General features: G+C 39.1%; 1 protein-coding gene across 2 annotated transcripts in view; it reads left to right on the forward strand.

Annotated features, from left to right (window-relative positions):
• Nucleotides 1-19913, forward strand: part of Nln (neurolysin) — an 84815-nt gene that overhangs the window by 58808 nt on the left and 6094 nt on the right. The window contains exons 10-13 of one of the 2 annotated variants that reach the window (XM_090331750.1): nucleotides 10065-10251; nucleotides 10577-10705; nucleotides 12130-12266; nucleotides 17128-17705. In XM_090331750.1, coding sequence (XP_090187876.1) covers nucleotides 10065-10251; nucleotides 10577-10705; nucleotides 12130-12266; nucleotides 17128-17238 — 564 coding nt within the window. In that variant the 3' untranslated portion in view covers nucleotides 17239-17705. Of the gene's footprint in view, nucleotides 1-10064; nucleotides 10252-10576; nucleotides 10706-12129; nucleotides 12267-17127; nucleotides 17706-19913 lie in introns of those variants that run through there. The other variant, XM_090331749.1, reaches the window with a different exon arrangement.

The raw sequence follows: 19913 nt of genomic DNA on the forward strand, positions 1-19913 counted from the left end.
TCCTCTGCTAGGAGAGTCCATGGTTTGTACTAATTATTATAAATGAGGGAAACCATTGAGCCTATGTTCCTTCGGGTTAGGCTTACTTCACTTAATATGATTTTTTCCAAGTCTTTCCATTTCCTTACAAATGGGGCAATGTCATTCTTTCTGATGGCAGCCTAGAATTCCATTGTGTATAAAACACCACATCTCATCTTGTTGATCCAGTCATCTACTGAGAGGCATCTGAGTCGGTTCCATTTCCTCAGTTTTGATTACTTTCTAACAACTTCACGATAGGAATTGGAGGCACACCAATTGGTAGGAATTGGTAGAGCACCAGCCAGTGAGCAAAAGCATCAGGTACCAAGTTTGAGTTCCAATCTTGGACACAAAGGAGGGTGGAGGTGGGGAAGAGCAATTTGATATGACACTTAACTAAAGTATTAGTGATCTTAGTTGGTGCCAGTGACTCATTCTTCTATTTAGGAAGCTGATCTCCAGATTACAATGCAAAGCCAACACCAGTCAGAAAAATTCACCAGATTCCAACCAGCAAAAAGCTTACATGTCTCCACTAGTTGGGCACCAGGCTAGCAAGTAGGAAACTTAAGTTCAAATCCCAGCAAATCCCAATAAGAATACTGATCTTCTAATGAGGTTTTCATTTGTTTTTGTTTTGCTCTGGTCCTGGGGCTTGAATTAGGGGGCCTGAGTGCTTTCCCTGAGTTTTTTCCACTCAAGGCCTACACTCTGCTACAGCTCCGCTTCTGGCTGTTTGGTTGTTGATTAGAAATAAGAGCATCATAGACTTTCCTTCCTGGCCTGGCTTTGAACTTCAGTGCTCAGATCTTAACCTTCTGAATAGCTAGAATTACACGTCTGAGCCACCAATGCCCAACTTCTTTGTTCTCAATGAAAATTTTCTCAGGTATACTCCTATAACCATACTAAATTTCATATCTTGTATGTATAGTGAAGCTCTCTGTAACTTTTCAGGTTCTCATTAAGATTAATGTGTGTGTGTGTGTGTGCGTGTGTGTGTGTGTGTGCTGATTTTGGGGCCTGAACTCAGGGCCTGGGTACTGTCCTTGAATATTTTTGAGCAAAAATGCTCAAGGAAATTTGGCCTAGTGGTAGAGTGCTTGCCTAGCATGCACGAAGACTCAGGTTTGATTCCTGGGTACCACATATATATAGAAACAGCCAGAAATGGTACTGTGGTTCAAGTGGTAGAGCTCTAGCCTTGAGAAAGCCCAAGGACAGTACTCAGGCCCTGAGTTCAAAAAAAAAAATGCTCAAGACAGTACTGTGCCATGTAAGCCACAGCAGCACCACTTTCAGCTTTGTGGTTAATTATTTCAGACAGGAGTTTCACAGACTTTCCCACCTTGGCTAGCATTGAACAGCAATCCTTAGATCTCAGCTTTCTGAGTAGCTAGGATTATGGTCATGAACTGCTGGTGCCCAGCAATTTAACTTTTTTTTTTTTTTATCCTTTGAGGTGGTCACTTTAGCTTGGAAAAAATTTCTTGGTACTATGACATTTTAGTACTCTGACTCATAACTAAACTGCACATCTATCCTGCATTCACTCCTCTCCTCCCCTTTTCTTTTTCCAGTTGCTATATTCAATTCTTAAAGTTTTGTGGACCCACATTCATGAGCACAAAATGTGGTTATCTCAATGAGTGGTATGCTAGAATGTCCTTGGCTTGCTCATCTCTTCATGAGATTGTCTTTGAAAAATCTCATTGTCCATTTATCTTTTCAAATGTCATGTACTATCTTAAGAATGTTTTTAGATACTCGCATTTAGAAACAGTGATCACTACTTTGTCTGTTGAGGCCACAGAGCCACATATTTGTAAGTTTTTAAGGTCAAACCTTTAGTACTGACCTATAGTGGATGTTGGAGAATAAGATCATTCATACTTTCCAGATTCAGTAATACTTCTGACTTAACTAAGGAGCATATAGTGCATGAAAAATTTGCCATAGATTGGTTTTAAGAAAAAGGAGCTCAGCGTTGGAGTTCTGTGTTGTGACAGTTTGCAGATCTGGAGACCAGAAAAGCTTGTTTGAGCTTGTCACAAAAGCATGTTAATGTGTTGGCAGGAACTTCCAGTTTCCAAACATGTAGATGCACTAGATCAATATGGCTACTGTGTCATCACTCCAAAGTTGAGTTTCACTCATGTTTCCTTGTATTTGTACTGCAGAGTAGGTAATTTGGAAGACAGCAGTTAGGACATAGTATCTCTAAGATCTGTTCTGTCTCATGGCTTTCTTATGTTTTGAGCTCTCAGTAATCTCTGGCCTCTGGAGTTCTGGAAACTACAGCAGTCATGCCTCCCAGCAACCTGATTCATGGTGACTTTGTAGGGTCATTCATAAAGTGTAGTTTTGAATTAAAAACAGGTAATTATTCAAAGGAAACACTAGAATCACAATCCTTCCTCCAAAATTAAAGGTGAAAAGGACATACAGTCAGAAAATTTTCCAGTTATGTGATGATAGCAGTAATCTGTTAATTTTGTTAAAAGACTTAATAGAGCATCTTGTCTGCTCTACATATTTGAATTCTATATGACTATAAACAAACCAACCCTGTCAAGGGACACTCTGATATTATGACAGAAACCCAAGATTAAGAATTATCTGAGGGCCAGTCATGGTGGCTCACATCTGTAATCGCATCTATTCTGGAAGCAAAGATTGGAAGGGTCACAGTTCGTGATTGGCCCTGGCCGTGAACTCAGACTCAACAAACAAGCCAGGTATGATAGTACATACTAGTCATCCTAGTTACACGAGGAGGGGAGCATAGTAAGAGGAATACAGCCCATGGCTAGCCCAGACAAAAACATGAGATCCTATCTGAAAACTGAAGCACAAAGGGCCAGAAAAATGGCTTCAGAGGTACAGTGCCTGCTTATCACTTAAGACATGGAATTCAAGCTGCCAAAAGATAATAAAATTCATCTGTGTAGCATTAGGGGTATAAGTCAGTGGCAGAGCACTTGCCTGCCATATATGTGATCCCCAATACCACAAGGGAAAGAAAGCTCATATGTGGCTTAGTGACCTTGGCTTTGTGACTGTGACAAGTTATTTGACCTCTTTCAGTTATCTCATTTTTCTGCTTCATAAATGGGACAATAGTAATTTTCTTATCAACTATCCTGGCATGTGGAAGAAATGAAATATGAGAAAAGCACTTGGAAAATTGTACTCTGTTGATTTCAAGTATTTTTATAGCCATCTTAATATATAATTCAATACTTTAAGATTCAGAACTAAAAATAAAACAGAAAAAAGACCAGTTACCATGATTCTCTTCCCTGCCACTTTTCATTCAAAACAAAAATGCTAACTTACGCTCGATGAGTTTTGAGTACAGATTTGTTAGAGGTGATTGGAAGCCATCTGAACTGTGTTTTTTTCATGCTTTCTTTTGATGATTACTACCAATTTAAAGCAGTTTTGATTCCCAAAGAAAAAAATAGAAAGAACATCTTAGAATTTTGGTTACAGTGGGGGATTAATTGTAGAGAAATGTGGGTAAATATTTATCTTCAGCATTACCACTAAGGAATAAAATACTCCAAGGAAGCCAAGGATAAGCATGATCAGACTCACTAAGACTTAGACAAGCTGACTGGACAGGCTAAGAATAAAACCGGAAGCCAATACTTACTGTGTACATTACCAGGCAGCATGGAGTGCATGCTTTGCACTCATTCATTCATTCATTTTATTCTAAGGACACAGAGAAGTAAACAGGTGCTTAAATTTTTCCCATTTTACTACTGAAAAAAAATGAGAACCTTCGTGGAACTTGTCTGAGATCTACTGTCAGCCATAACCACTCTGTTGTCTACTTGGTCTTCCTATTCTCTATACCAGAAGCAGCTGTTTCATGTGTTTCAAATTTCGTCTCTTGTGTATTCATTCCTAATGGATAACTTCTTTCTCCTCAGTTATTAAATGGCATCCTAAGAGTACCATGCATGGAAGAATCTTGTTACAATGTTCTCTGTACAGCTTGACCATCAATAGCTTACAGTCCTGAGGTACATTGAACTACTTACCAGCAATCTTATAGCCTCTGTTACCATCCAGTATAAAGTGTGTGACTTTAACTTGACACAGTTGTTTTCTCCTTTTGTTTTTATTTTGTGTTTTCTGCATATCAAGCTGATATGAATGCATACATAGAATAAATGCTAACTAATGTCCTAACCCAGTGTGATCCTGCAGAGTTTTTTTCTGTTGGGAGCATCCTTTAGTTGCTTGCTGTAGGAATTTTCTACAGAATTTTTGTAGGTATTATTTTTAAAATAATTAGAAAAAAGAGAAATGTTCAAATGATGTTCCCCTCCCCCTTTCAGTTAGTTTTGTTTTGGGAGACAGTCTGATAGGCTGGCCTTGAATTATGGATCCTCTTGCCTCAGCTTCTCAAGTGTTAGGATTACGAGTATGAACCACCAATTCCAACTAGAAGATTCCTCAAGAAACATCCCTTGTTTGTTTTGGGTTTTTTTTTTTCACTTTCAAAAAAAAATTTTAAGGCGATGGAAACAAGCCAAATGCCCTACTGCAGATGAATGGATACAGAAAATGTGGTATATATACACAATGGAATTCTACATAGCCAACAGACAAGATAAAATAATGGCATTCACAGGGAAATGGATGAATCTAAGCGAATCATGTTGAGGGAGACAAGTCAAGACCTAAGGAACAAAAGGCGCATGGTATCCTTAATATGTGGCTATTAAATCCAAAGAGTACAAGAGCGAGGACTCAATAACTGCATACCCAAAGCTATGGACATGGTAATGGAAATATAAACATAACTATATAGACATAAAAACCTATGATTCTATAGACATAATGTTTTATTTCTTCAATTAATATGTTTCTATGACATACAAACCCTTAGCCTAATTTTGATTAAGTTCTAAATACTAAGTCCCAGTGATTGTAAATAGAGATTCCCTCCTTGAACACTTGTTTGTTAAACTTGTCATTTAAAATATGATGTAAAAATCAACAATAATAAATTCTTTAAAAAAATTTGTATTGTATTTTATTGTCAGGGTGATGTATAGAGGGGTTACAATTACATTCATCGGGTAGTGGGTTCATTACTTTTTTTTTTTAATGGGTCATGGGCCCTTGTTAGTTTTATAAGTATTTATTGAGCAGCTCTTGCTTTCTGGGAAAGTAGTGGAATTCATTCCTTTCATTTGTTATCCAAAAAGTAGTGATTTAAATAGGAAATACATAGGAAGGTACAACTAGTTTGGAGGCAAGCCTGTGACTTAATCTGCAGTATTCAAGAAGTCTCTAAATTATGTTTTTTTCACATGTCCTTTAACTTACAGGTGGGACACTGACTGGTTAAACTACAGTGAAGATTAGCAAGGGAGTCAGCACAGTGTTATTCATACCTACTTTACTATTGTTATTTCCAGTAATCACTAGATGCATGGGAAGAGAAAATTAGAGCCTTTTTGCCATCTGTGTGTGGCAAAGTCTAATAGATAGTGGCCAGTTTAAATGCCTTGCCTTGCTAAATACACTTCTCCATTAACCCTGATTTAAGGGTAGATCAGACAGATTAGGCTATGGAATGACTGCTGTGAATAGTAGATTGCCTTAGCTGACCCAGGGTCAGTTCTCTTGAGGGCTGTACTTTTTCCTGAACACAATGCACAATTGATTTCAGCAGTTGCCTTACCTTTGTACTGGCATTTGCTATCATGAAAATGATAGTTATGGCCACTAAAAAAAAGTGTTTTCTTAATTAGGCTAATAACTAGTCATACTTTAGCCTTTAAAAACTGTAAAAGTAAGCCTGGCACCTATAATCCTAGCTACCCAAGAGATTGAGATCTAGAGGATTGTTATTCAAGGCTAGCATAGGCAGAAAATTTCCCTAAACCCATCTCCAAACGGGCTGGAAGTATGGCTCAAGTGGTAGAGCACCAGTTGGAAAAACAAGCTGAGCAAGTGTGAGGCCCTGAATTCAAACCCCATTACTGCCTAATTAAAAAAAAAAAAACAAAATCATAGGACTAGGGTGTAACTCAGTGGCAAAGCACTGGCCTAGCAAGTACAACGTCCTGGGCTCGATCCCCAGTACCAAAAAAGAAAAGACCAAAATAATAGTAATAATAATAATCATCATCATAGCACACTTTACTTCAGTTGTATCATTTTGTTCCTTCTCTCAATACAATATATGAATTCAGAAGTTAATTTGTATGACAAGTCATTTGTTGTAAGTCTATGATGGAATAGTTTCAAAGAAAAACCACCTACTTAGACAACTTTATTCCCTCAAGAATGTGTAACCAAGCAAATATAAAGTGCACATTGTTTTCTAGGCTTTATAATCAAAACATTGCTAGCAGCAAAATGCTCTAAAACACTTTGAAGAATTACCAGTAAAATGATTTGTTAATTGGATTATTTGGGAGGGGGGGTTGCAATACTCAGGTTTTTCTAGGTGATATATTGGCATCAACAGCTCTCATGGCTCAGAAGCTACTGTTTTCAATGTGTCCTGATGGTATTGAGAGCGATATGAAATAGTTTTTAGGATTCTTTATTATGGAAGACATAGAGAATTGTGGAGCAGCCTTACTGCTATGTGGGGAGCTGGCAAGGCTTCTCATATGCCTTCTTTGTAGATATTCAGATGCACTGGGCAGCTGACTGAGGAATCCTTTGTCTTGAGAAATTAGTCATTGGCTACAAATTGAGCTTTTGAATTTTTTAGATCTTTTGCCTTTCTTATTTGAAAAAAGATAATCCTTAAATGATGTTGCCCAAAGGGTTCACTGAGAAACAACATGACTGACTTCTGGGAAATCAACCAGCAGCAGTTCTATTTTTAGTGTTTACTCCTAGCAAACATTTCCTTTTGTTCTTTAGAAGACATTGTTGATCTGTTCATTCATTAGCTATGCTCCCCTCCTCCTACCCGCTACAGCACAGCTTTGGGGTAGAATATGCTCTCTCTTCTCTAACTACCAGCCACAACTGTTACTTTACTCATTTCAGCTCTAACTCATGGGTTACTCATTTGTTCACATTTTTTTTCTGGACATTGGACATTCCCTCTAGCACATTTTGTTGTTGTTTAGATGTGATTTAGATCCTCTCCTCACTGCAAATACTAAAACAAATCTTCACATGAAGGATATCCTGAGTTTAGGTTGTGGTAACTTGTATATAACTTTTGCCTTTATTTGCTCTGTTAGTACCTATTTTGAAACCACATGTTATAACATTATTTAATTAGTATTATAGAACCCCAAGTTCTAGATAGACAATTACAAAGGTCAGTTTTAACAACTGATTATCATTTGTTATTGGTGATGGTGATTTTCTTTCTTTGTTTTTGTGCTGAACCTAGGGCCTGGGTGCTGACCTTAAGAGTTTTTTTGCTCCAGGCTAGCACTCTACCACTTGAGCCACAGTTCATTTCAGGCTTTTTGGTGGAAAGTCTCACAGACTTAACACGATGGCTTCCAACAGTGATCCTCAAATCTCAGCTTCTTGAGTAGCCAGGATTTATCGCACCTGGCTTCATTATCATGTTTGGTCTTTGAAAATTCTTCTCATTTTGAGAGGAAGTCAGATTTCTCCAGAAGTACGTGAAATCTAATTTTCACATAAAGATGAAGCCTGATAGACAGCTTTTGGCACTAGCTCTTTCTCAAGAGAATTTAATCGTCGCAAAGCATCGTAATTTAAACGGGTGCTGATAGCTCACGCATGTAATACTGGTTACTTAAGAGGCTGAGATCTAAGGATTACAGTTCAAAGCTAGTCTGGATAGAAAAGTCCTTAAGACTTTCTCTCCAATTAATCACCAGAAAACTAGAAGTAAAGCTTTTGTTCAAAGTGGTAGAGCACTAGCTTTAAGCAGAAAAGCTCATGGACAGTGCTCAGGCCCTGAGTTCAAGCCCCATGACTGATTTAAAAAAAAAAAAACTAGTTAAAAAAATTAAATACCCATAATTTAACCCTTTTTCTGTGAAGTAAAGACATTTCAGCATTCATAGTGAAAGTCATAGGTCATGGATCAGGCTACCTAATTTCAAATCCTACCTGTGCCATTAATCTCTGTATGCCTCAGTTTCTTTATCTCAATTCTTGCATCATAAACATACAATAGTTCTGTGATTTAAATCAGGTAATTCATGTAATGAATGTGACCTAATGCCTGACATAAAGTTTCAGTGAATGTTGGCTGTTAAAATTATTGCATCAGATTGTTTTATCTGTGATGTAAGATGTAATCTTAAAATATTGTGTTCAAAAATGAGGTAAAATATTCTATTTCTAAGATCCTTGCCTCTGACTCTGGGATGTCCTCCACAAAGGTGGCCTAATTCCAGTGCCTGCTGAATTCAGTTTCTCTTGGCCCTTCAGTGTTTGCAGCTCTTCCTATCTAGAATCAGCACAATTATAATGAGAAGTCAAGCAAAACGTGTTTTTGCATAAAGAGAGGAAGGCAGAATGTGTGATGGCGTTTTTTACATCTGTGCCTCTGCCCTGGGCCAAAAGCACAATGGTTATTTGCTGCTGATTTGGCTTCCCATCTGCTGCCTTCCTGGTGGCAGCAGTTCCTTTTAGCTCGCTCTCTCTGCAGAGCCGCAGAGCCTGGGAGGAGGAGAGCTGGGAGAGGAGGTTGGAATGTAAGGCATCTGCAGAAAACAGGACCAAGGTGCAGGGAAGCTCCACACAATGACGACCTCCTCCACCGATGACCATCCTGCTGTTTTCTCTATAGAACTTGACAGGTTTATGTGTTCTGTGGATGGTGTGAATCGTAAAGCACACAGAACAATTTTTTAAAAACTGAAATCTCCATCTTTCTGCTCCAAAGCTTTTGTAGCATCTGATTCAAGAGTTTATCAAACTTTTGCTTTTTGTTTTTTTTCCTGATGATTACTGGGATTCGAACTATGGACATGTGCTCTATTTAAGTCACATCCTCACCCCAAAACTCTGTTAGGTCAGGCATCATGCCTCTTAAGTCAGCTTACTTAGAAAGCTGAGATCTGAGTATCATAGTCCAATGCCAACTCAGGCAAGAATATCTGAGTTAAGCACCAAAAGAGCAGGATGTAAAGCTGTGGCTCAAATAATAGAGCACTACCTTTGAGCAAAGCTCAGGACAGCACTCAGGTCCTGAGTTCAAGCCCCAGGACTAGCACCAAAAAACTCTGCTAAGACTTTTTCTTTTCCAGCTCTTCTCCCAGCTTCTCAGAATAAGTCCTTTTATATATATACATATATATATATATATATATCTTGTTTTTCTTATAACATTTACTTACCCCATTTATCAACTAATTTACACTATTAATTTCCTTCTTTGAAGGTACTATCTGAGAAATTAAACACAGGCTTTCATCACTGGTTGAATGAGAAAGAACACACACACACACACACACACACACACACAGGGTATCAGTGTGGAATGTTGTAATGTAACTCTTCAATTGATTTAAACTTGAGTAGTTAAGCAACAGAGGGATGAATGTCCTAGAAAGGCATGTATTGAGTAAACAAGAATAAGCAAGGAGGAGGAGCTAGAAAGAAATAGCTTGTTTTAGTGAGCTCTTCATTTTCAATGGAAAATTCTTTTTTTGTGGGGGCAGTGGCCAAGAGGGAGAAAGGGTTGTGCTGGGGATCAAATCTAGAGCCTTTGACATATTGCACAGGTGATAGCTAGTGGAAATTTTATTTTATTTTTTTAAGGCTCGTTTTTAGCTTAGCTGTTTTTTTTTTTAATAGGATTTTTTTGGTGATCCTGCTTTGTCTATAATTCAAGAAGAATGAAGTAAATTTTAAAATTGAATGTTGGGTTTTATGTTAGTTGCCAAATTTTATTGTTAGTTAAACTTGAGTTATTCTGTTATCTGTTCAAAAGTACAGTTGGCTCTGAGTCCACCTAACTTTTGGTCAGTCTTAATTGTAATATAGATAATTACATAATTATCATATAGATAATTTTTCTTCAGTGCCTTAAAAGATACCTGCTTGTTTTCTAGACCGATTTTGCACGATTTAGCGGTACAAATGTGGAAACTGACTTTGTAGAAGTTCCATCGCAAATGCTTGAAAACTGGGTATGGGACATTGATTCCCTGCGAAGATTGTCCAAACATTACAGAGATGGAAGCCCTATCACAGATGACATGCTTGAAAAGCTTGTTGCTTCTAGACTCGTCAACACAGGTACACTGCAAAATTTTAGAAAAGAAAAACCAACACTAATCGCTTAATGCATTATTGCTTGCTACTTTTTCTCAGAGACTTAATTTCCCTTTAATAGTACTATATTCCTGTGGATATGTAGAAGTGGCAACATGGAAAATACATTGGAATGGGGAACCCTAGGATTATGTCTATGAAAAAAAGACCTGAGATTTTATGTGGAATAGATGTCTTGCTCCTTGTTTTGTTCTGAGTTTTACCGAATGAGTGTTTGACATCAGTGAGCTTGTGATGTTAGAACTCATTGTCTCGGTTCTCCAAAACATGCTCACTCTTACGTTATTAGGTCTTCTGACCCTACGCCAGATTGTTTTAAGCAAAGTTGATCAGTCTCTTCACACCAACACATCGCTTGATGCTGCAAGTGAATATGCTAAATACTGCACAGAAATTTTAGGCGTTGCCGCTACTCCAGGTATGGAATGCTATTACTTGAGTTTATTGTACCTGTGATGCAAAGGCACACTGGGGGCAGGGGAAAGGGGAGCTACTCAGACCTCATTTCTTTCTTTCTTCTTTTTTTTGGCCAATCCTAGGCCTTGAACTCAGGACCTGGGCACTGTCCTTGGACTTTCTCAAGGCTAGATAGAGCTCTACCACTTGAGCCACAGCACTGTTTCTGCCTTTTTTCTATGTATGTGGTACTGAGGAATCAAACCCGTTCCTCGTGCATGCTAGGCAAGCATTCTATCACTAGGCTAAACTCCCAGCCCCCTCATTTCATTTTTTTTTTCATTTCCATGCTTACAAAAGTTCTGCCCTATCAGTATACATAGGAATGCCCTATGGTATCATGTCTGACGTAGGCACTGGTTCACAGCAGTATAGCTGCTAATGAACAGCTTGTCGCCCATGCTTGGCTCTGACCAGAGCCACAGAACGAAAGCAAATATGCCTACCTGCCAGCTCCTTCCCTCCCCATACTCACCACCATGACTTCCCCATGATTTTTATTTGCTTTTGTTTCTGATTCTGGCTTTGAGCTCAGAGAAAGCATTGGGCGACAAGCCTGTTTATTAGAGTATATGCTTTCATATGTACCTTTTCTAAGTCGACATGTACATGTGCATTCATATGTAATTGCTAGGGTGAACTTTTGTAAGCAAGGAAATTGTTACTAACATGAATCAGCCACATTTATAGATATAATAAAGATAAGAATTATCATTTGAGTCATTTTACTCTGTTCACTTCCTTTGGTGATCTGTTTATAGTCAGCCATACAGGAACATTGTGCCTCAAGACATTTTCCCAGAATCCTTTTTAAGGTAGTGATGGCTCAAAGATTAACTTGGTAAATGTTTTTTCACTTTTCAAGTAGAGTTCTTTTTTTCAGAAATTATACAACCTAAAACAAATGTCATTTTCTTCTGAGGCATTTTAAATATTCTGGAGTATGGCAGAAGGCCAGATGGAATGCTCAGTGGTACAACATGGACTTGCCTGACATGTCTAAGACCCTGAGTGTTCAACCCACCTCCAGCACCACCACAAAAAGGGGAAAAAAAGAGTTCTTGTTACTTTTAAGACATTGATATCTAAGGGATATGAAAGGACTGTGCTAGTGCTGGCCTACCTTGTGGGTGTGGACTATTGTTAGGCATTCCAGAGCTTGGGCCGAAACCAGCTCAGAGGTTGAGCCACTGACAGGAGAGAAGTTTGTAAACATCTTGGCCAAAGGCTCACATAATCCCATGAGCACTAGAGGTGAGATCCTATCTCACTCCCTCTTCCCACAGCAGGACTAGGGCAGAAAAACCTGAGCTAACTGATGACCTGATAATTAACATCTTCTCTCACATTGAAATGTATTTATCTCACTCTCTTTTTTGATTAAAGGCACAAATATGCCAGCTACTTTTGGACACTTGGCAGGGGGATATGATGGCCAATATTATGGATATCTTTGGAGTGAAGTATTTTCCATGGACATGTTTTACAGCTGTTTTAAGAAAGAAGGAATAATGAATCCAGAGGTATTGTGTGTTTCCTTTCATTAATTTTGTAATTGTTCTTTCTCCTTTTACTTCTAAAGTTACATATTCTTGACATGTAGAATTTAGAGCAAGAGGTGTGGGTAGCAGCTTTTAACTTCAAGGCCTTGCTCCTTCTCAAACTGCCATACATCATTAAGGTTAAGTATACAGGTGATTAGCTCTAATTCTATAGATTTAAAATAAAACAAACCCTACTGCATTTTCTTGTCTATTAACATTCCAGTATATTACATGATTTAAAAAATTCAAAGCCTTGTTTACACATTCAAGAATTTATAGCTGCTAGTTTTGACATGTGCCGTACAGTGAGAGAGAGGTAAACTGCGTTCGATGTAAATGGCCTCCCTGTGTTTGGCTATTCTTCATACACTTTCTTTGTCATGTTCTGTGGGAGGTACCCTGTTCCCTGTGACTGATGTATTCCACCTACTACATAGTTTGTAACGTAAAAGCCTCTAGGTAACTTAAGCTGCTTCATTAACCTGAGCCATTCCTTCCCATGTACATCAAGGTGACTGCCAGGTGGCTGCCAGCCAAAACATCCTGTGTTACAACCCCAGTGTCTATGCTCAAGGAAGACTCAGCTGTCACAGTATTTCTCACACTGCTGTGTGTTTTTAAATTGTGTTTGACTCACAAATAGGACAAATTGCTAGAGTCAGGGTTTATGTATTTACTTTAGCCAACTGATTTGTTCTCAGTTGCTTACTACCTTTTCTATGTTAGGGAAATACCTTTGTGTGACTTTTGTTATTGTGTTTTGATTATTATTTGCTTTTGAGACAAGGTCTTGATATATCTCAAGCGAGCTTGGAACTTGCTTGGTAGGCCAAGCTGTTCTAGAGCTCAAGGTGGTCTTTCCTCTACTTCCCCAAGTACTGAGATTATAAACATTTGCTACCATGACCAGCCATGTATTCAGACCACCATTTCCCTCCTGCTTTCCCAACTACAGAAGACCATCAAGCTACCCCTATCCTACGCACACAATCCAAGAATTCCATCTTCCAACCCTACGGGTAGGTCCCTTTAAGTCTCTTCTGTGACATGACCTTCAGCCAGTCCCTAGCCCTACCATCTCATGTAGAGATGCACTTTTGGAATCCAGAGTGTTCTGAGGAAGATTGGTAGGATTCCTTCCTACCCAGTCATGCTCTCCAACTGAACTGGAGTCCTCTTCCATTTCCCCTAGGGATTCTTTTCCTAAGTACTCTCCCCTTTCTTCTCAGTCAGCAATCTCCACCTCTTCTTCCTCCATCTTCCATTCTTTCCTATTATTGGCATTTTTGTTTTTGCTTTGAGGGTTTTTTTGTTTTGTTTTGTTTATTGAGATAAACTCCCTAATATCCCAGTGTTCTGGGATTATAGTAATAGCTAGCCAATATTCTCTTGTTTTTTTTAATATGTATAAATTTATTTGGAGTTTCAACTCAGCATGTCAGTTATGACTATAATGCATCTTGACTAGTATCATCCCTTCCATCATCCATCTGCTCAATCTCTCTTTTTATTAAAGTATTAGATACTAAGAGCCAGTAGCATAATCCTAGCTACTCAGGAGGCTAAGATCTGAGGATCGTAGTTGGAAGCTAGCCTGGGCAGAAAAGTCCCCATGAGACTCTTACCTCTAACAACTCAAAAACTGGAGTGGTACTGTGGCTCAAGTGGTAGAGCACTAGCCTTGAGCACAAAGAGGCCCAGCGACAGTGCCCAGGTCCTGTGTTCAAGCCCCACAACCAACCAACCAAAAAAAAAAAAAAGAAAAAAGAAAAATTAGAGTAGTGATAGAGCTCCATGGTAGAACACTTGCCTGGCAAGCATGAAGGTTTGATTTTCGTCCTGAGCACCTTCAGGAAGAGAAGAAGGGGGGAAATAGGGTTCAAATTTTAAACATTTTTGCTGTTCTTAAACTCTCAGAGTCTAGGTGCTGTCTTGAGCTTTTTACTCAAGGCTACCAGTCTGCCCGGTAAGCCATAGCTCCACTTCCAGCTTTTTGAGATGGGGACTGGGGCTGAGTGTGAGAATGATTAATTGGAGATAAGAGTCTCATGGACTTCCCTGGCCTCAGATCTCAGCCTCCTGAGTAGCTAGGATTGCAGTGTGAGCCACCAGCACCTGGCTCAGATTTTAAAGTTGTTGTTTTAGATTCCAGAATATTTTCATAGACTCTGCTGAGTGAATATTTTTAATTAAAAAAACATTGAAATCCAAAAATATACTAAATCTGAAATGCTTTGAGTGTCATGTTGGCACTTAAAGTTTCAAATTTTGAAGCATCCTAGATTTGAGATTTTTTTTTTTAGTTTGCAGATGTGTATTTTACACATCAAAACATGTGTCTTCCTTTCTCCCATCACAGAAGCTCCCATAATGCCAGTCCTTACTGGCTTACCATCTGGGCAAAGTGCTTCCACAGACTCTGACACACGGTGGCTCTCCTCACAGCTTCATTTCTTCCTGTGAGAAACAGTACTCACAAAACTTAGTGTCCTAGCCAGGTGCAGTGGCTCATGCCTATAATCCTAGCTACACAGGAGGCTGAGATCTGAGGATCAAGGTTCAAAGCCAGCCTGGGCACAAAAGGACCTGAGACTCTTACCTCCAGTTAACCTCTAGAAAATGGAAAGTGGGGCTTGGCTCAAGGATAGGGCAGTAGTCTTGAGCTGAAATGCTCAGAGACAGTGCCCAGGCCGAGTTCAAACCACATGACCCACAAAAAAAAAAAAAACAACAACAAAAAAGCCTTAGTTTCCTAACTTTACCCCACCAGCCCAGCTCATAGCCCTCTCATCCTTTTAAGGGCTTTTCTTCACTACTGACTTATCATTTCTGTCTTTGTTCACAGCCCTTGGCTTAGCAGTTAGGCCTCTTTCTTATTTCCCAGTATGCCCTGTATCACTTGCCGCTATCTCCATTCTATTTCTTCTACTTAAAAATGTATGCTCTTTTTCTGGGTATTTCAAAATCCTCCCATACTTAAAGATCCCACCTAAGGGGGGAAAAAAAAGAAACTAATTTATGAAATCCAGATTATCCGAACAAAAGTGATCATTAAAGATGGACATTGAGATACATACTTTTAGTATGTACTTGGGATACCAAGGGAGACTGATCTGAAGTTCAAGGCTGGACTGTCTCTACAGCAAGGCTTTAGATTTAAAAAAAAAGAGAGAGAGAGAGAGAGAGAGAGAGAGAGAGAGAGAGAGAGAGAGAGAGAGAGAGAGAAAGAGAAAGAAAAGAAAGTGAAGGTAGGGGTTTTGTAAAGTGGAGAGAAGAAAAAGGCAACCAAAATGGATCTTTCCATTCTCTCAACTGAACAGTGAATGAGGACATGTGATAAGAAAGGGCTTCAGTAATCTTTTGCCTATGTCTGGAACATTGAATGTAATGACTACATAAAATCTTAAAGCATTTTATAAAATATAATAGCCAGGCACGGTTGCTCACGCCTGTAATCCTAGCTACTCAAGAGGCTGAGATCTGAGGATCCAAGTTCAAAGCCAGCCCGGCCACTAAAGTCCATGAGACTTTTATCTCCAATTAACTACTAGAAAATGGGAAGTGGGGCTGTGGCTCCTGGGGTAGGGCAGTAGCCTTGAGCTGAAGAGCTCAGGGATAGTGCCCAGGCCCAGAGTTCAAGCCCCATGACCCACAAAAAAAAAATATATGTATATATATATATATATATAATAGGATACAAATTTTGATTTTAAAATTTTTAGAGAAAGCATACTGTGTTGTCCATGGTCCTTTGGAAGATAAAACTTTTCTCTGTATTTTTTTATTACAAGATTTTATTAACACTAATTTTTTTATATCATATTTCAAGTGTCAAGTTTAACAAACAAGTATTCAAGAAGAGAATCTCTATATGCAATCATTGGCACATAAACTTAAGAACAAAATTTAAATTAAGCTGAGAGTTTGTATGTCATAGATATATATCAATCTATATAGAATATCAATATGTCTGTAGAATATATATCCCATCATAGATTTATATGGCTATATAGTTATATTTATATCCCCACGATCATGCCAATGATCTTGATTACCTGAGTATTGAGTCATTACTCTTGTACTGTTTGTATCTAATATCCACTTATCAAGGAGGCCATGCACCTTTTGTTCCTTTGTTCTTGGCTTATCTCACTCAACATGATTTGCTCTAGTTTCATCTACTTCCCTGCGAAAGCCATTATTTTATCTTGTCTGGTGGCTATGTAGAATCCCACTATATAGATGTACCACATATTTTTGTATCCATTCATCTGTAGTGGGACATCTGGGTTGTTTGCATTGCTTGGTTATTGTGAATAGTGTAGAGGTGAACATGGCTGTGCAGGTGTCGTTATGTTCACATCGGATCCACGTAGAGAACCTTTTCTTCTGCTAAGGCCCATTTGGATACTTACATCTTTCATGGGCCTAGATTTATTTGGATTTCACTTTGAAAAAAAGCTTTTAGATTTATTGAATTTCAAGTCTTGCCTGCAATGAATTGCCTTTGGTAGGACCTGACCACAAGATTTCACAGGGTTTACATAGACCTTAACTGTATGTACCCCATCCCTGACAAGGTGCATAGATTATTATAGAAATTGGAAAGCAATGCTTTAAAGAGATGAAAAGCAAAAGTCCAATTGCATAGCCTTCCTAACTCACACTCCCAGGTCTCCCTGGGGAGGTCACTCCCTCTCTTGCCTGAGTTCCTCACCTCCACAGCCCCAGGACCCTCTCCTCCTCAGTTGTCCTGGTAGCAGCCTGTTACTGACCCCTGTAGATCCCAGGGCCCTTGCAAGGCCAAAGAAGCAACCCTACTGTCTATTTCTCCATGCAGCTTATTCCCAAGCTCCACCCGTGGCAGCCGTACTGTTCTTCATTCAAACAAAGAAGAGATGGAGGGACTTGGAGAAAGAAAGAGCCCAGCAGTTTGGAGCTCTTCCTATGATACTAAAAGTCAGTTTGCAGTTGCCTTAAAATTCTGGATTCATTTGGACAATGTGTATTATACATCTTGGGGCCAGCAGACTAGCTTGAATCCTTTCTTCTTTTTTTTTGTTTCCTGTCAAATGCTGTCAAATCATGTCATTTCTGTTCCCTTGTTGTCACAGTAATACCAGACCTGGCTCTAAAAGTCAGCAAGAAGCTTCTCCATGCCCTGTCTGGCACCACCACTTCCCCCCCCCCGCCCCCCACACACACATTTGATCTTCACTAGGGGCTGGTGGAGACAGGTCTCATGATTATAGCCCAGATTAGCTCTTAAATCCCAAGTTCTTCTGCCTTAGCCTCCTAACAGCTGATCTTACAGGCATATACCATCATACCTGGTAAGAATCAGACTTTAAAATTTGTATTCCCTTCTGTAGTGAACTGTTAGTTTTTGTTTTGTTTTATAAATATTTACTCTTAACATTTGCCTTATATAATTCAAGAATTCCCTTATTAAATATTGATCCTTGGGATAATAATCTGTTATTGTTATTACAACTGTGTGTGATAATTAAGAAAAAAAATGACTGTTCTTCAGACCAAGAAACTCTGCTGTTTTGTGCCATGGTCAAGGTTTTAGCATTAGCTGACACAAGAAAAGATGGCTTTACATTGAGTTGTTTCAGAGTGTTAGTTTTTTTTTTCTTTTTTTTCTTTTTTTCCATATATTTTTTATTGTGATAAATAGAAGGATTATATTGTATTCACCAAATAGAAGGTGCATTACTTCACAAACATCGATACCCTTTCTCATGTCTTGGTCCCCATTTCCCTCCCCTCACCCCTACCCCTCGTCTTGTTTTCCCCACTTCCCTAGAGTGTTAAGATTTTCTTTAGATTCCATGTGAGGGTTGCTTACTTTCCCAACTATATAACCAGAACAATACAAGAATTTCTGTGGCATAAAGTAATGCTTGCTCTGGGCTGCAGTCTTGGGAATCAGAGCCATGACAGTCGCTCATGCACATTCCTGTCTCCAGGCCCTACCTCCCTGAGGTGTTGTTTGGGTCATTTTGAGAAGATAGCAGGATGGCTCTTCCTTAAGTCAGTGCTTGTTTGTCCCCAATCACCAGTGCCCAGAGCCAGAGGAGGCTGGGAGATCACATGCTGTGGACATTACTGATTTCACAGTCAAGATGGGAGCCTCCAGGCCTTCTCTTGCAACTTCTTGCCACCCTGCAAAGCCCAGGGCTCTTCCCTGAGAACCATTTCAGATCCTGACAAGCTGAACTGTGCAATGTATGCTGCTTACTGGGAAAACAACAAAAGGGCCTTCTGACTTCTGAATCCCAAATGGTAGCAGTAGAATATTTTACAGTAGTTTTGTTTTTTGTTTTTGTTTTTTTTTTTTGCCAGTGCTGGGCTTGAGCTCAGGGCCTGAGCACTGTCCTTGGACTCTCTCAAAGCTAGAGCTCTACCACTTGAGCCTCAGCACCACTTTTGGCTTTTTTCTATGTATGTGGTACCGAGGAATTGAACCCGGGTCTTCGTGCATGCTAGGCAAGCACTCTACCACTACGCCAAACTCCCAGCCCAGTTTTTTTTTTTTTTTTTTAATTCTCCTTGGAGGACCTATATCTAAGTGTTTAAATTGGCCACTTTCCTATCCACGCCCCAAAAAAGTTGTTTCCTGTGATCTGTGTGTAGATTTTTTAAGAAAAGTATTACTGTCACGTAAGTAGATATCACATTTAACTGTTCACTAGATTTATTTAATATTACTAAAGCCTTTGTAGTACAGCATGGAGAACATATATAATAACAAGTTATTTATATATAATGTCTACATCTCAAGGATGATGGAAGGCCTGCCGGGAGTCAGGCTTTTCCAGCAAGCTCTAGGTGCTCATTAAGGATATCTGTAAGGTCACCAAATGTCATTGCAAAATCCAGCAGCTAATCACAGGGTTGAAAAGATGGAAGCATTTTTAACTAGGGCCATTTTTTTTAATAAGGCAACATCATTGTGGGAAAATTTCCTAAGAGGTAATAGATCTGTGGATTCAAAGGCAATTATATTGTTAAGCCAGAATTACCTTCCTCTTTTGCACTTAGATAAATGGCTAAGCTTTGTTTCTTTCTTCCATGAATGAGAAGTACAACCACATGTCATTTCAGAAGAACTAGTTCAATATAGCTGTTACATTTTAAGCTGTTACATTTTAGTCTTTCCATCCATTAGGAAAAAGCCATAGCTTACATTAAGTAACATGAAGAATTGCCTGACTCAGTTATAGTGCAAAGGCACTGCTCTTTTAAGCAGAATCCTAGGCCCCGTTCCTGCTATAATGTCTCACAAAGGGAGAATGGGACATTTTTGTTTTGTTGAGTTTTTAGACAGCTCTCATTTGGTGTAGTGTAGGCTGGCCTCAAACTCATGATCCTTCTGCCTGAGCCTCCAAGGCTGAGATACCACCACATCTGTCACCTAATTATATATTCCTTTAAGGTCTCCTTGTAGGTCATAAAGCCCTAATAAAAAGAACTGTTTTGTTTGTCTTTGTGTCCTCTACTTCAGAACTGATTTAATCATTATTTTACATACATGTACCTCTTTGAACCTAACTGGTAGTTTTCCCCCATTGAGTCCACTGCTCTGCCGACCTAATCCACACTACTACCCAGGGCACA

This window comes from Megascapheus bottae, chromosome 4 (assembly GCF_031878675.1).
Source record: "Megascapheus bottae isolate mThoBot1 chromosome 4, mThoBot2.hap1, whole genome shotgun sequence".
NCBI lineage: Eukaryota > Metazoa > Chordata > Mammalia > Rodentia > Geomyidae > Megascapheus > Megascapheus bottae.